Source organism: Nyctereutes procyonoides, unplaced genomic scaffold, assembly GCF_905146905.1.
Source record: "Nyctereutes procyonoides isolate TBG_1078 unplaced genomic scaffold, NYPRO_anot_genome, whole genome shotgun sequence".
NCBI classification, from domain to species: Eukaryota; Metazoa; Chordata; class Mammalia; order Carnivora; family Canidae; genus Nyctereutes; species Nyctereutes procyonoides.
The window spans coordinates 14,537,262-14,554,213 of record NW_026575141.1 but is presented as its reverse complement, the minus strand read 5'-3'; the positions used below and the strand labels follow the sequence as shown (position 1 = coordinate 14,554,213).

Here is a 16,952-nt window from a genome sequence, read left to right as displayed (position 1 = left end):
TGTGTGTGTGTGCATGTGAGAGAGAGAGAACACGCAAGAGGGAGGGACAGAGAGAAAATGCTTAAGATAAAGTAAATGTAGTAAAATGCAAATGTTGGGGAAAGCAGGTGAAGGGTATCAGAACTTCAGTGTACTGTTCTTGCAACTTCTGTAGAAGTCTGAAATAATGTCAATCGAAAAAGATACTTTAAAAAATGTACCCTGGATGAAGCATGATATATTTAACTTTATTTTCATTCTGCTCTGTGACAATCCCAGGACATAATTAAGAAGATTAGGTAGTAAAGGCCTTCAAGTCCTTTGCTAATCTATTCATAGGGCTGGTGATGGTGATGCAGGGTACAGATCAGAGATGACCCAAGGAAAGGGAGGGGTGGAGGGGCAGAGAAGGGAGGGTGAGAAGAGGAGGAACAAGCATCCTGAGCCTGCTATTTTGCATCAGAGTTTACAGGAGATAACAGACTCTCCCCGGTGGAGGGAAACTACGGGAAGGGGAGTGGAGGTGGGGTGGGGAAACTAAACCACTAACATTCCAGCCTTTCTATGTCTGGTGTTCATAACATGCATTATGCATTTGTGGTTCACAGCACCATCAATTTTCCGAATAAGACAAATTTTTTCATCTGCGGCAATGTAGGGGTAATGACAAAACCCAGGGATTCTTTCAGTTAAAACCTGTTAGGAACACTAAGGATTGTTTCCTCCTCAGCCTGTTACTTCCACAACTATTGTCAACTGCATGAGACAACAGAGACAATAAAACTATAGTCGCTTGATAGGAAAAAAAATCTGTAGGATCATGCAGAAAATAAGTTGTTGCAGGAAAAAAACAAACAAACCCAGAATACTTCCTGCTGCTAAAGGAAAGCTACAACTAATACTTGAATTTATTACACTGTGGTAAGTATTAAATGAGTACTATCTCCTTTTGTGTCTATAGTTGAGAAAATGCAACATGGCTTAAGAAGACCTTTCGTCAAAAATATCACACAATGAGGATGTCGTTATGCCATTAAAATTGGAATTTCCCTCTGTGCTTGTTTGATTTTTTTTTCCCTGGTAGTATACAGGCCAGGCAAGGTGCCTTCTGGCTATACTCCTTGCTTTGTAGAAGCTTCAGAGACTGCTAAACCCAGAGCCTTCTCCTGAGGGGTTCCTTAAGAAAAGACTGGCCCCCTTCACAGCTCAGCTGACTGGATCAGGGCTCTGCGCGGGGCCTAGGGCAATCCGTAGTCAGCCAGCAGCTTTTGGAGTGACTGACACAACAGCCTAGCTCCAAGCTTTGCCTTCTGCTTCACGGTCATGCCTGCACCAACCAGAGCTGCTCCTGAGGAGGGTTTGAATCTGAGTAAAAGAGCTCCCTGATGGTCCCGGAAATAGGGGGACGGGGGGAAATGACAGGAAGCAGGATTCATGAATAAGCAGAAACAAGTAGGCAGAAGCCATGAGATGAAGAGAAGGTGAAAACGCTGGCGGATGCACGGCCAGCCAAAGCGAGCTGCCACGGCGGCCCGGCACAGAGGCCGGCAATCGCCGGCTGCCTGCGCAGGAGCAGGCCCCGGGCTGAGGTGGTCGGGGTGGGGGACAGAATCAAGCCCCTGCGCGGTCCTCACGGACACCCGGTCTTTGCGAGGCCTGTCTCTGCAGCTGCTTAGACTGTCAGCCTTGTTCTTCCTAATTTCCCGAAGCAACCTCAACAGACTACTGTTACCTGAGGAGACCTGACTGCGTCTCCTTCCCCTGTAAGATCCCGTCACCCGCTCACTCGTGGTCTCTTCCCCTTCCCGGGGCACAGCTCCTTCTGTCATTCTCGGTTATCTGCCTCTGTCCTCTCTCTCCGCCACCTGTCTTTTCACTTGAAGGTGTCCCTTCCTCAAACACTTCGAGCTTTTCTTAGATGGTTATAATCCAGAACTGAAACATATTTTTACTGACTGAATTCAGTGACATTTAACTTAATTTTACTGATTCCTGGGACGCCTCGGTGGCTCAGTGTTTGAGCGTTTGCCTTCGGCTCAGGGCATGATTCCCGGTCTGGTGATCGAGTCCCACACTGGGCACCCTGTGAGGAGCCTGCTTCTCCCTCTGCCCATATCTCTGCCTCTCTCTCTGTGTTTGTCAGGAATAAATAAATAAAATCTTTTAAAAAATTCTTTTTCTGATCTCTTTCCTTTTTTTTTTTAAGATTTTATTTATTTGAGAGAGAAAATGTGCAGTGGGGAGGAGCAGAGAGAGAGAGAAAGCAGCAGGGTCCCTGCTGAGCAGGAAGCCCCATGAGGGGCTGGATCCCAGGACCCAGGGATCATGACCTGAGTTGAAGGCAGACGCTTAACCAACTGAGCCACCCAAGTGGCCTGGATTTTTGAAAGGCAGGTAGGGAAAATGATCTTCACCAGTGCTGTGCAGTAGAATGTTCTGTGATGCCACAGAAAGGTTCTTATCTGCCCTGTCCCCAGTATGTGGCCACTAGTCATGTGTAGCTAATGGGCACTTGAAACAGGGTTCTGCTACTGAGGAAACAAAATTATAATTTAACTGTAATTAATTAAAAGTTAAATGGAAATACCCACACGTGGCTAGTGGTTACCTTGTTGCCTAGTATAACTCTACACTATTCTTCCTTAAAAAAATAGGGAAGGGAAGGAAAGGGATAGATTTTCCTAGTCTGTCTTTATCTAATCCTGACCCAAATAAGTTGATTATTTCATTTCATAAATACACAATTCTGGAATATTTACTGAAGATTCCATAATATGTGGTTCAAGGGCTACCTGCATTAACATCCTTTGTGACCCTTCAAAGTTGCAGATTCATGGATCCTGGGAACCTGCATTTTTAAAAACTCCCCAGGGCATGAGAACACCTGCTTTACTGGATGTTCAGACAGTGATGCTAAAGAGTCTCAAGCACAAATGCATTATATTCTTCCTGGAGCTTGTTTTTTTTAAAAGGTCTTTATTTTAATTAAAATTCTCAAGCAATTTATGTATTCTACGCTGGTTACCTGGCAGCCTACTTTTAGGAAATTATTGCTTTATGACTGAGTCAAGCAGAGTCTAATACATTTTTTTTCATTGTCATATAATATTTCAGTTTGATTGGAAAAGATAATGTGCTCTCAGGCAAGGAGAGGGTCATCAAAATATGTAGGAGGTTAACTTCTTGCACTTGAACCAAAGAGAATTTTTTCATATACTAGACTGACCTTTGTATATTTACTATGGATTTAACAGGGCCTGAAGACCAAGCGATTCACTGAAAAGAGATGTTCCATAATGAACACAAAGCATTTAAAAAAAAATCTGTCTAAACCATTAGAGGCCATTCTTAATTCTGTATTCAGCAAAAGGAGGAGCAGACTGAATATGTACTTCCTAGCTCAACTTAGAATAACTGGAAAATTAGGCTCAGTATAGGGGCATGGTTAGTTTGCTATATGCAAATATAAGTGATACAAATGGATGTGGTATTTAATATAGCTTCTGGTCTTTTTTTTTTAAGTTTTTATTTATTATTTATTTATGATAGACATAGAGAGAGAGAAGCAGAGACACAAGCAGAGGGAGAAGCAGGCTCCATGCCGGGAGCCCGACACGGGACTCGATCCCGGGACTCCAGGATCGCGCTCTGGGCCAATGGCAGGCGCTAAACCGCTGAGCCACCCAGGGATCCCCACTTCTGGTATTTGGGGAAAATTTCAATGCACATTTTAAGGCTCTCTCAGACTTTAACATGGTCTACTCTTCAATGCTCATAAAAAGAGTGGGGAGAATTTTTGAAATCATTAGTCTACTAACATCTTTAGATGTTAGTACAAAATGTAGGAAGCATAGTATTTTGATCATCCAGTGGCACCCATCCCATTTTTAACTTAGGTGCAGGGAGTTTTCTTTTCATTTAATTTGGTTACAAGACTCTGAAACCAAAATTGCTTTCTGCTGCAAAGAAAAATGCTTCTCATTAGCTTTTCCACTAAGGCCACTTTATGCAAATCCAGCATTATTAACTCAATAATTGAAGTGACCTTAATATGCAAGTTTAGAAAAAATCTGGCATTGAGTTATAGGGACAAAATTAGGGCTTAAAACAGTTCTCCATCATTTCAAAAACAGAAGTGATGCAATGCATTTTTCACACTGACTCTGTGCAACTCCCCAAAGAGAGGTGGCTGAAATGCTAGATTACAGTTGTAGTCTCATTGGGCCCTTAAATTCTTTTCCCACCCTTCTTCTTCTCAATCTCTCTGGGCTTCACAAAGAATTGGGACATTTGAAAAAAACATACCACAGCTTGCTCTAAACAGTTAATTAATTCATCATCAACAAAATAAAAATCTAGGGTATTACATGTTTTTCTGTATAAGTATTCTTATTTACCTAGACTTTTTGCTCTATCATATCTACAATATAGGCACTAGTATTTGGCCATTGGTCAGAATAAGCTTCACTGCACAGATGTATTAGGCCAATATGTAGGCTGTTTTATTTGATCTCTAAGATGGCCTTATTTGAGTACAATTAAAAACCCACAAAGGTGAGAAATTAAAATGGTTTCTTTTTCTGCTGACAGAACACTCTTAGAATCCAGCTTCCCTGCAGCTTTTCTGAGAAAAGAAAACTTAGATGTCTCCTCAGTATAATGTTGACTTGAGCTGAAGCATTTGGATTTGGAAGACAGCAACAAAAAGAGTAATATTAAAGCTTTAAAAGTTGATGTGAAAAAGAGAAACTCATAGAGAACATATTTGTATTATCATCAAATAATTCCAGAGGAAGAAGGAGCTCTGGTAGCCTTAAATTTAGTTTAAAATATATAGTGCAAAGAAAATACATTTTTGTGTAAAGGCTTTCAAATACTGATGATTCTAATTCTGAGCACCTCTTTAAAACCCTCTTTTTTAATGAGCAATTTTTGAGACCTTATGAACAATGCTTCTGTCCAGTCAGCTTGATTTGGTTTTCCAAGGAGAGGCTGATCTGAAATACCTTCTAGCAGCTTTGACTGGCTGGGCTCAGGTCATAGAAATCTTAAAAGAGCAGAGAAGAAAAGACACACAGCCCTGTGACTGAAATTCAAGCCTGCCTGTGTGCATGGGTGCATGAGGCAGCAGCACAAATAAAGTCTACCTTTTGTTTTGTTTTGCTGTATTGGCTATGGAACTTACAAAACCAGAGGCCCTCACTGTGGTAATGCAGGTTAAATACTTTAAAAAGCATGTGCTACCAACCTCGAGAATTAAAACTGTTCTCAGGACCAGGAGGTAACTCACCCCATTCGTTGTGTGACCAGTTGAAACTCAGAATGAGAGTACAGACACCAGGGAGGGAGCGAACCTGTGCCTCTAGGTAATTTTGTATCCAACGGGGAGAAATAACCAGAATTCTTAGGTATGGAGTGGCAGGTCTATCAGTAAAATTTTCTGACTGGCATTTATATACCATGTTTTATCTGGGCATCTTTCCTTTTCATCATTCATAACTCAATAGTGTACTCCTGAGAGGCCAAAATTGGTCCCCACATTGATGTATGCAAAAGCTAAGCCCCTCACATAGCTCAAGTTATTGGCAAATCACCCACAAGACAATGGAGACAGTATCATTTTTCACTGTGCCAAGCTGGCAATTAAGCCTGCTAATATATTTCATATTAAGAGGAAGAAGAAGGAAGAGGGCTGTTGCAATGTCCATATCCTTCGATTTACTGAACATTTAACCACTGAACATCCACATAAGCAAGGAACAAATATGGGATAGCAAATAAAAAGCCTTCCCTGCAAAAAAAAAAAAAAAAAGTGTTCTCTATTTGTTTCAGAGTTCTGTTACATTAAACATAAAGATATATATATTATATATATGCATAAAATTCCAAAAAACCCCAGACATTTCCATCTGGCAATAAAGACACAGTCTTTTAAGAAGTTACTGTCTTCTGCTTTGTTTCTGGGAAGCATGTGTGACTACAACAGGCGATGTGCTAGAGATTGCCTTGTTTAGATTATGCTTCCTATCTGCAGAATAGTAGAAGTCAAGGAACTGAACAGGAAAAAAAAAAAAAAAAAAAAAAAAAAAAGCTGCATCATGGTAAGGTCTGTACTTGGGACCAGGGAGGAATCCGAAGTAGGTTAAATAGCCCACACAGCAGCTAAGCTAAACTAGGGAGCGCATATTCTTTCCAAGGGAAGCAGCCATGATCCAGTTATATACACACAATTCTGGCAGGAATATAAATGCAGTATTGCCAGAGTTGCTGATTTTTTTTTTTTAAAGCTAAGAATCCAGACTTTGTGTAAAATCTCTCCATTTTAAAGCGAAAGCAATTAATATAAAAAAAACTTGTGTGGGCCAAATAAAGCAAATCTGTGACTTAGATACAGCCCGAGGTTAACCTTTTTCTAGTCTCAGCAAAGAACATATGAGTAGTTAAAATTATTTGCTTGTAAGTGAAATGATTTGTTTCCGACTGCATAAATAAAATACAATTTTGGCTAAAATCCAGTGGGTACCTGAAAATATGACTAACTGTACTCTCCTCAGTAGAATCTGTGGTAAATGCCATAATGAACATAAGAGATTCAATGGACACTTAAGGGGAAAAAAGGAATCTGAAATATTTCATTTAAAAGATCCATTCAATGTGTATTCATTATTACTTTTCAGGCAAAGTAGGTCATCTTACCTGTGCTCTCTTGAGAATGCTGTGCTCATCAATGCTTGCTATTTGATAGACTTTTTCCATAACTATTGTTTTTCCCAAAGGCCCGCATGCTTTCTCCAGCTTCTGGCTGCAATCTTACATTTGGGACAGTAAAAATAGAAGACACTGTGGACAGAATAGAGAGTTTCCATTTATATATTTATAGACATATTTATAACCCTTTCTTGTAAAACATGGAGACTGAGATGCAATTCTAGATGTCCAACTTGTGGAACATTGTGGTATGTGTTGGTCTGAAATGTCAAGTGGTTAACAGCCACAGAGGCATTTACACAGATTTATACATATGCATCATAGCACTGTCTGCCTTCTCTTTCAGAACCATAAGGCAGTTGATATTCATGCTCATATTTCTCTGATCTAGAATAACTAACTTGGATTGGAAACAACACATCTTGCACTTCCTTCATGCCATTCTTTCATTCATTCATTCACTGGAGAAATAATTATGGAGCCCCACACTGTTTAGGTATTTTGAAATCCTGCAGTGTATAAACCAGAACGAAAAAAAAATCCTTGGTCTTGCTGATTCCCTTTGGGGGAGACAAATGATAAACAATCAAACAAACATATCAATTAGTAGTTCAGTGTTATGAAGAAAAATAAAGCAGAGAAGAGAAACTGGAAATGCTGGGATGGAAGAACGTTCAGGGAAGGATTTCTCTTCTCTTCTCTTCTCTTCTCTTCTCTTCTCTTCTCTTCTCTTCTCTTCTCTTCTTTTCTCTTCATAGGCTCTCTGCCCAGCATGGAGCCCAATGTGGGGCTTGAACTCACGACCCCGAGATCAAGACCTGAGTTGAAATCAAGAGTTGGACGTTTAACCAACTGAGCCACCCAGGCGCCCTTAGGCCTTTCTTGATAAAGTACATTTGAGCAGAGATCCAAGGAGGTGAGAGAGCAAGCCATGCACAGATCTAGAAGAAAAGTAGGCACAAATGATAGGAAGAGGAAACAGCAAGAGCTGACACCCAGGGGCAAGACGAGAGGCAGGCAAAACAGAAGGCTGTTGTAAAATAGAGGTGAAAGAAGACGGTGACTTGGGGCAGGGTGATAGCAGCAAGGAAGTGAGGAGTGGTGTGTCCTTGATCTATTTGGAAGGTAGCTCCAATAGGGTCTGGGGAAGAACTGGGTTTGAGTGTGACAAAAGAAGAGGCATGGAAGACAGCTTCCAGCAGTTGGAAGAATGATGTTGCCATTTATTGACAAATGAGAGAGTCCAGAAGGGGCAAGTCTTGGGGAAAAGAACAGTTCAGTTTTGGTGATATTAAGTTCAAGATGCCTACGACAGAGCCGAGTAGCCAGCTGAATGTGTAAGTCTGGAGTCAGGGAAGGTGGGTGTAGAGAGAAAAATCTGGAAGCTGTCAGTGTATAGATAATACCTAAAATCATGAGACTGAATGAGATCACATAGGCTCTAGGCAGTATGTGGATAGAAAGACGTGAGGATTATGTGCCAGGGCACTCTCAAAGTGAGAGGTCTGGCAGATGAGAAATCCACAAAGTCTGAAGAGGAGAGTTTAAGGGAAGCAAAAGGAAAGCCATGGGAGAGACCTGTCCTAGAATCCTAGAGAAGGAAATGTTACTAGGAAGCGACAGTAGACAATTGTGTTGAGTTCGGTTGATGGATCTAGATGAAGACTAGGGAAAGATCAGTGGACAAAGACTTTGAGAACAGCAGGTGCGAGCAGAGTCTTGGGCATTGTGAAAGGCTAGTTCAAAAGGACTCATGAGAGAATGGAAGTCTAGGAACTGGAAGCAGTAAATGGATTTGAGCCGGGTTTGTCTGTTTTATTTTTAAGAAGATGGCATAAGGCCACATTAATGGCATAATGTTGTTTTAGGATAATATGTAGGACATATATAGAAATGAGTAGGAAAACTCACAAACATCAGAGCCTTAGGGATCATTGTGTCTCTAAATGAGGAATCAGGCACCCACAGAGACCAAGGAACTCAGCCAAAGTTGCCTGGCTAGTTATCAGTGGAGCTGAAGCTAGAATCCAGGTGGTCTGATTCCCAGTTCAGTGCTCTTCATACTGCACCAATTTGTTGGCCTTCTTTTACAGCAGATCTGAGTTTTGTGAATTAGCAAATGAATGTAATAAAATCAAGGACTCTGTGCTATGAAGTGTATTTTGTTCATTTACTTTGACAAGGGTAGTTCAGCTTCAATAATTTATGTAACTTGATAGTATACACAGGAGAACGCCCTGTGGTGTATTTGGGAAAAGTAATGAATTTCTTCTAAATCAGCCCTCCATTTACTTCCATGCAATTAAATTTCTGTAAGGAAGTGGGGCATGGCTGTTGGGGTTTCAGGACGGAGGGAGAGTGACAGGGTGCCACCAGAATTAGCCAGCTTTAACTACCAGATCCCCAGGTATCACTATTCTTGCTCGATGAATTTATAATTCCCCCTTTGGTGGCACACTAACACACCACTACCACTTCTGAATTCTATCTTTTTTTTTTTCTTTAAATATTTTATTTATTTATTTGAGAGAGTGACAGAGCAAGCATGAACAAGGTGGTGGGGGGATGGGCAAAGGGAGAGGGAGAAGCAGAGTTCCCTCTCAGCAGGGAGCTGATGCGGGGCTTGATCCCAGGACCCTGGGATCATGACCTGAGCCGAAGGCAGATGCTTAACTACCTGAGCCACCCAGGCGCCCCCTGAATTCTATCCTTATGTAAACTCATGAAATTTTAAGGGACAGTACAGTAAAGTAAGATATTATATCGTTAAATGTTCTTCTAAAGCAAGTAAGAGTCTGACGTAAGCATACAACTTAATTTTTACACTAATCCATGAACAACTGCAGTGCTTTGTGTAACCAAGGTTCTAATAACACTTGACACTCTTCTCTCAGACTCTGATATATTAAAGTAGGCCAAGAAGGCTCAAGCCCACTTTTAATTTATTTTTGTTCCAATTTTTTCCTTTTAACCTGGTTTTGCTTTCTGCTTGCATATGTGTTTTCCTTTTGTGGACATTCTTTCAAAAATGGTATAAACTATCTTTAAGAATGTAAGCACTAGAGACTGAACTGTGTTCCTCCCAAATTCATATGTTGAAACCTTAATCCCCAATGTGGTGGTATTTGGAGACGAAATGTTTGAGTATTAATTAGGGTTAGAGGAGGTCATGAGGGTGGGGCCCACATCATGAGATTACAGGCTTTATAAGAAGAGAAAAGAAGAGAAGAGAAAAGAGAGAGAGAGACTGTTCTCTCTGCTATGTGAGGATATAGCTAGGTGGCTTTCTGAAAGCCAGGGAGATGCTTCACCAGGAACAAAATCTGCCAGAGCTTTGCTTTTAGATATCCTAGCCTCCAGAACTATGAGAAATAAATGCTATTTAAGCCCCCATATTCTGTTATAACAGAATAACAGCCTGAGTAGGCTAATATGGTGAGGTTCCAAGATTTGGTTAATATTCATTTGATTATATATTCAATCAATTTGATTATATATTCATTCATTCATTTATTTATTTGACAATCCATTTATTGGTTCTGCAATACTTCTTCCCAGGTGGATCTCCTTCCAAATCTCCTTGGAAAAGGAAGCACGTGAGAGTATTGCCCTTGCTGCTGCCATTGCCAGGTGATAAACTTTCATCGGACTCCAAACTAATGTGAAATTTAATTTGAATAATTTCTAATTATAGTCTGAAGAAATATTAACCTAGATAGCAGAGTCTCTGAAAGCAGTCATTTCACCTAAAGGAACTAGTTCCCAAAGTTTCCCAAGTCTAGGAATTTTGTTTTGTAAACATGTTTACAAGGACTACTACGTTGTTCTAAATGGAAATGACTATAGTATTTCTTACTGGGATTGTCCCTTCTTGGGACTGGATTTATGCTTCATAATGATTATCTGCTAGACACAGAAACAGCATTTCTGTAACTCAAAATTGTTACCGGAGGCATTTAGCAGAATCTTGCTTTAAAAATATAATGATTTTTCATCTTTATTCTCCCCCCTTCAAAAGGTTTCACTGCTCCTGATGTTTAACGTTAATGCAAAGACGTGTTTCTGCCAATGAATATCGCCTTATGGTTATGCTTCTGCAAATAGCCTGCTGTGAGCTGATAAAGGGATTAATGCAGCCAAAATTCTTAATCTGTGAAATTACAAATTAAATTCTCATATTAAAAATACCACCCTGAGGTATTTTTTGTGGTTTTAATTCCCCTCTGGTGTTCTGCATACATTGTGCTTGTTAATGACGGGGACAGGGCTGTCTCCGGTGGCAGCCTGCTGCCGAGTGATAATGTGTAGGCATTTACTTAGTGATAGAAACTGGATTTAACCACTGGCTGATAAACTAAGTGGCAAGTGGGTAATAAGTCCATATTAACAGAAAAGTACTACTACAGAATTCAGAATTCATAGACCATCAAAATCCTGGCTTAAACTCAATCATCGAGTCAGATGGGATTGAGATGTCACCAAGGAGCAGTGATATCAAGTTACAAGTTACACTAAATGGGAAAACAAACCATATGTTTGTATTTGATGAGCCATAAACTAATGAGCCCATTTGTATCCTTTTTTTTCCAATATAGGAAGATTTGTCACTAATTCATTATTTTTCCACAGAAATTTCACCTTTAATTAAAAAAACTGGGAATTGCTGTCATATCGATCAGTGTGTAGACTTTTAGAAAGAAAGTAGGGAAGAATATAGAATAAATATTGGTTGGGAATATATAAAATGTTAAAGAAGATTCACTAAACATAAGAGGGAGCAGTGGATTAATATAGCTCTAGACAGTTTAGGGTAAAAAGAAAGTAATTCAAATTAAATGTGGGATATCAAAAAAGATTTAGGGTAGAAATGTGCAAGAGGAGTTGTTACTTGGGACTCAGCTACAAAATAAAGGGTTACTGTTGTCAAGGAGAATCGAATACTACAATGAGGGAAAAAGCCTAAAGTCCAAGAGATTAAGGAAATAACTTTATGTATGTCTATGGTAAGTGTGTGCCCAAGAATTAATAAACATATTATATATATATATGTATATATTCAGTATATTAATCTTTAAGGCAGTCAGAAAAGAGTACGAGAAGGAGTGTTTTGAATTGGCATTCGGAAAGAACGCATTAGCATTGAACAAAAATGTTCTTGCTGCAATAGTGTCTTACAAAATTTCACAAGAATTCTGTTTCACACTTTGGAAGAAAGAGGAGATCCTCCCAGCCATAAATCTCCCAAATATTTAAAATGTAATTGAAAAAGGCTGTGTAAATATGAACACTTTTGTAAAAACAAAACAAAAACCCACCCAGGAATGTGTTTTGTTTTAAAAGATCCAGAGAAGAGCTGTCTGTATGAATACCAAGAGCATTTGTAGTTGAAATGAATTACAAGTCTTCGGTTCTTACATGTCAATTCAGTGCATTAGCCAGTTGCCAACTCTGCTCGTCAGCTCACTGCATAGCAGCCCTTTTTAACGTTATTGTTACAACCAAGATGGTCTCTGAGAATCAAACAAAAATGAATCATTTCTCCTCTGTGTACTGAAGCCAGTTAAAAAGTACTGCATGCATAAAGCACTAAATATGTAAATCATATTTTCCTTTTCCTTTATAACCGCTCAGATCATTCTTTTGGACACACACATAATCAAATACAAAAACATGCAGTTGCAGACTGCAGAGCAGAGATAGCAAAAAAGGAATCCATTTTCTTTCTCTGTCTAGTAAGCTAGCAATTGAATGGCAGGATTCCACTAAATATATATACACACATGACTCCCTTTCCCTCATTCTCTGTCTCTCTCTCCCTGGCTCTTCCCCCACCCCCATCTGTATATACACACATATATGTGTGTACATGTAGTGCATACACAAACATACATAATCTTACGTATGCACATATAAAAACATGAATCCTTCTGCAAGTATGTTACACACAGATGCTAAAATGATCTGCTTTCTTTGATTGGGTGTTTCAGATCTGTCATACTCACTATCGGTCAGTTCCCATAGCCGTGGGGGCAGGTCACTAAAATACTCGTGGCTCAAGGCAGCCTGTGCTGATAGTCTGTTCTTTGGGGAACATTGTAGGAGCTTGGAGGCCAGATCCTCTGCATAATTCACATAGCTGAGCCTGAAAACACAAGCAAAAAAGAGAAATCAGACCAAACAAGAAAATCTACTAAATAAGACATAAATCTCACATAATTTTTCTGGACCTATTTATTCTTGGCCAAGAACAAGTTAAATTATCTGCTGAAAATAAACAGAAGCAGAATTCTCATTGCATCTTAGAGCATCGGTTAATCTAAACTAGCTTTTACTCTTGATATCCTGGTCTCTTTGATTTAAAATATTTCTACTATAAGCAAAGGTTGATGCTTCCAGGATAGAACAAGATCCCAAGGTAGAAAATTTCAGGAGATAATTTATCAAATAGTTACCAGAATTTGTTAATAAAATCTATCTATTGCATACACATCTGGATACATTTACAGGAAAATTAATACAAAATAACTAGGAGAATTAAAATAAAACTACTATTAAGTTCTCTAGTTACTAAAGTTACTTTTCCTTTAAGAATTTACATTTTCTTACATTGAATATGAAATTATTGGCATAAGTACCCTGTCAAATATCAGCAATCATAATATTAACATGCAGGTTAACGAAGGGAATGTGTATAAACCAGACGGGGCTGAATTAATTCAAGATGACCATTAGAACAATAGTAGAAAATATGTGTCTCAAGATTGAAAAAAAAAAAAAAAGCAGAGAAGTCAAATCTCCATGTGAGACAACTTTCAAATGCATACCAGGTCAGAGTCCAGCCCAGCCTTGCTTCTTGTAGAATCTCTATTTCCTAGCTCAGTATAATCAAGCCCAGACAATGAACGTAAACATGATAATAAAAGTATTCCTGGTGATAGCTGCTATTCATGGGTAGTTGAACACGTGTCAAGCACCTTCCTAGGCACTTGCCATCCTTGCTCACATTTATTTGGTCTGACAAGGGAATTCTGTCTCCAACTAATAGCAGGACAAGCTAAGTGGGAGTCGGAGAAGGGTGTGGATTGCTCAACTAGCAGGTTGAGTGGATTTAAACCATCTAGAATTACTTGACGCTAAAGTGGTTTGCATTTGCTATGCTCTCAGATAATTTCTAAAGGCAACCAACCCATGGGTTCCTGAGTTTCTGCAATAAGTGCGATAGGGACACTGACTCAGAGAGATCCAGAGAGTATGAAGGCCAGTTTATCTGCCGTTGAGTAATTTTTCAAAAGTCTTGAAGTTACTAAACACATAGCCAATGAACTTTCCTCAATAACTACCAATTCTCCTGCTTCATACTCAAGCAGCTATTCAGCATTGACTTAAAATTTTTATGGCGCACAGACGGGATTGGGGGTGAGGAAGAGGAAAGGAGGTAATGAATTTGGGGAGAGGAAGAAACAGGGAAAGAGCAAAGAAAAATACTACTCTGAAGACCCCACCTAAGAGGCCTCTCTAAGTCTTCATATGTGAAGGTGTCACAGAGGGGTTCAGTATTTAGCCGCTGTAGTGGCTGTTTTACTTTTTTATTTTTATATTTTATTTAAATTCAACTTGCCAACATAGAGTATAACACCCTGTGCTTATCTCATCATGTGCCCTCCTTAGTGCCCATCACCCAGCTACCCCATCCCCCCACCCACATGTAGTGGCTGTTTTAAAAAAAAAATACTCAATTTTAAAGATCTCTGCCTGGGAAAGACAAATTTGTCTACAGGAAAAGGAGGCAGTGTCTGTCAAAATTCTCTACAGCTTTTTTTTTTTTTCTTTTTTCCTTCTTTCCTTTAAGATAGGTCAGGGCCATCCAAATTGTTGCTGCCTCTTCTAAGACTCTGATTATTATAAACTTTTCATTAACATCTTTTGAAATATCAAATGCAAAGTTCAAGATAGGTAGACTTCATGCTAAAAGCTGCACTTACTTTGAATGTATAGCTTATATATAATCATGGTGAACATGATCGTTGGTATCAATTATTAATAGCTTTGATGAAACAGAATAATAGTGCCAGATTGAGACTAGATCTGAGTTATAGGCTTGATTCTGTACAAGAGTGATGAACCACCTTATGTCTGCAGTCCCATTAAGCCACAAATCACACTCTATGTAGTTGCTGACCATATTCAGACTAAATATAAGGAATTAGCCAGTATCAGACAATCTCATTTCTCCTCCCCCAAAATGACTACTGCCAAACTTGAATGTTGATGAAATAATCAAATGCTTATCTGTAATATTCAGGTTATATAAAATATTTTAATTACCATAAAATTTTAATTTACAAAGTCTATTTCCTCACTTACATTTCAAGAACCACTTTTATTCCAACTCTCCACATTTTCAACATCAGAATCTTTGTCATTACCAGAACCACTTTTTGAGTTTATCCAAATTTTTTGAGATAGGACATTTTCAGGATATCTTATTTGGACATTTTCATCCCAAAGCATAAGTGTGTTCTATCAGAATGTTAGAATAATTGTGGTTGTTTTAAACCTCTCATTGTGATGATCTATTTAAAAAATCTTCCCTTGTAATTCCATTAATTTTTAAAAATATTTTATTTATTTATTCATGAGAGAGAGAGAGAGAGAGAGAGAGAGAGAGAGAGAGAGAGAGAGGCAGAGACACAGGCAGAGGGAGAAGCAGGCTCCACACAGGGAGCCCGATGTGGGACCCGATCCCAGGCTGAAGGCGGTGCTGAACCGCTGAGCCACCCGGGCTGCCCCTGTAATTCCATTAATTTTTATTTTATATATTCTAAAGGCAGGTAATTCAATGCATAACAGTTTAACATTTTTATTGTTTCCTGATAAATTTAGTCTTCAATCTCTCTGTAGCAACCTTGTTTATTTTCAATAAGGTTTTTGGGCTAAAATTCATTTTTTTCTCATATTAATTTAATGACCTCAACTTTCTTTTGTTTGATATTTGCCTGGCAAACTTTTGTCATCTTCTTACTTTAAATGTTTCATATCCATAATTTTAAAGTATCTTTCACAAATATTATATAGCTGGATTTAGTATTTATCCAAGGAGAAAATTTAGTGCTCTTACATTTTGTGATTACTGATATGTTTGGAATTACTGCTAACATCTCAATTCTGCGTTCTATTTTGTCTTCCTTTGTCTTTTTTTCTTTTCCTGCCTTCTTTTAAATTGACTGTAAAATTGAACATTTCATCTTTTGTTGCAAAAGTTATAAATTCTATCTCCATGTGTTAAATCATTACTTTTTCCTTTTTTTCCATGTCAATATTTAAATGTTTAAACTCTTGCATGAAGTTTTTACATGCTGATGGACACTGACAAATTATTTTCCCCAAAGAACTAGAACCACACATTCCAGAAATTACAAATAAATGATTGAACACTAATGCAGAGTACCACTTTATCAATCACAAAAGACAAATTATCAAGTATACAAATATTAAGTTACATAGATCAACAGGAAAATAAAATATTAGACACTCAATTCATTAGCAGAAACTAATTTCTCTTTTAGCATGAAAGATTGAGAGAAGGAAGAAACTCACACTTGTAACAACAATAGTTGGCAAACAACTTCCAATAAAAATAGGGAAAAAATTATAGAATTTTCGGGAATTTTATGATTACGAATTATTGAGCTATAAGAACAAAGCATGTCTATCTTAAAAAACAAATATTTACTAATGGTCATATTCAATACACCCTATACAAGACAAACACAACATTTTGCTATAAGTACTTAGTAGCTCACTCCCACGTTTTTCCACCCTCTCTTTTAACTTGTACCCCAAAGTACAAGTTACTGGAGACGTCTGGAGACGTTGAAGATATGTGCTTCTGTCATAATGTGGACTTTACATGAACTTTTCAACCAGAGGTTTGTGATTTTCAAAATGGAGGTTTTCATAATAGCACAAAATGAGATTTATAGAAAGACATTAAAAACTCATTATCAGGCTTGGCCAAAACCCAACAGAATCAGTGGTTATACAAATCTGATGTATATTGTTTTAAATGTGAGAGATATAAACATAAAGTAGCAGGCAAATAGCCATACGGGTCCTACTATCAATGTTTGAAATGACTGAAGGGATAAACCACAGAAGATCTAGACTGTTTTTCTTAGTTCCTGAATTTTAATTCTATATGATCTCAAAAAAATACAAAGTATTGTGGCTGGGTATTTTGGCACCCAATCTCTTAATTTTTTTTA

General features: G+C 38.5%; 1 protein-coding gene across 3 annotated transcripts in view; it reads right to left on the bottom strand.

Annotated features, from left to right (window-relative positions):
* The window catches only part of CDK14 (cyclin dependent kinase 14), a 564,290-nt gene that overhangs the window by 78,231 nt on the left and 469,107 nt on the right, over positions 1 to 16,952 (bottom strand). For 2 of the 3 annotated variants that reach the window (XM_055307507.1, XM_055307508.1), the window contains 2 exons: positions 12,690 to 12,829; positions 6,676 to 6,819 (listed from right to left, as the gene is read on the bottom strand). In XM_055307507.1, coding sequence (XP_055163482.1) covers positions 6,704 to 6,819; positions 12,690 to 12,829 — 256 coding nt within the window. In that variant the 3' untranslated portion in view covers positions 6,676 to 6,703. Of the gene's footprint in view, positions 1 to 5,656; positions 5,771 to 6,675; positions 6,820 to 12,689; positions 12,830 to 16,952 lie in introns of those variants that run through there. The other variant, XM_055307506.1, reaches the window with a different exon arrangement.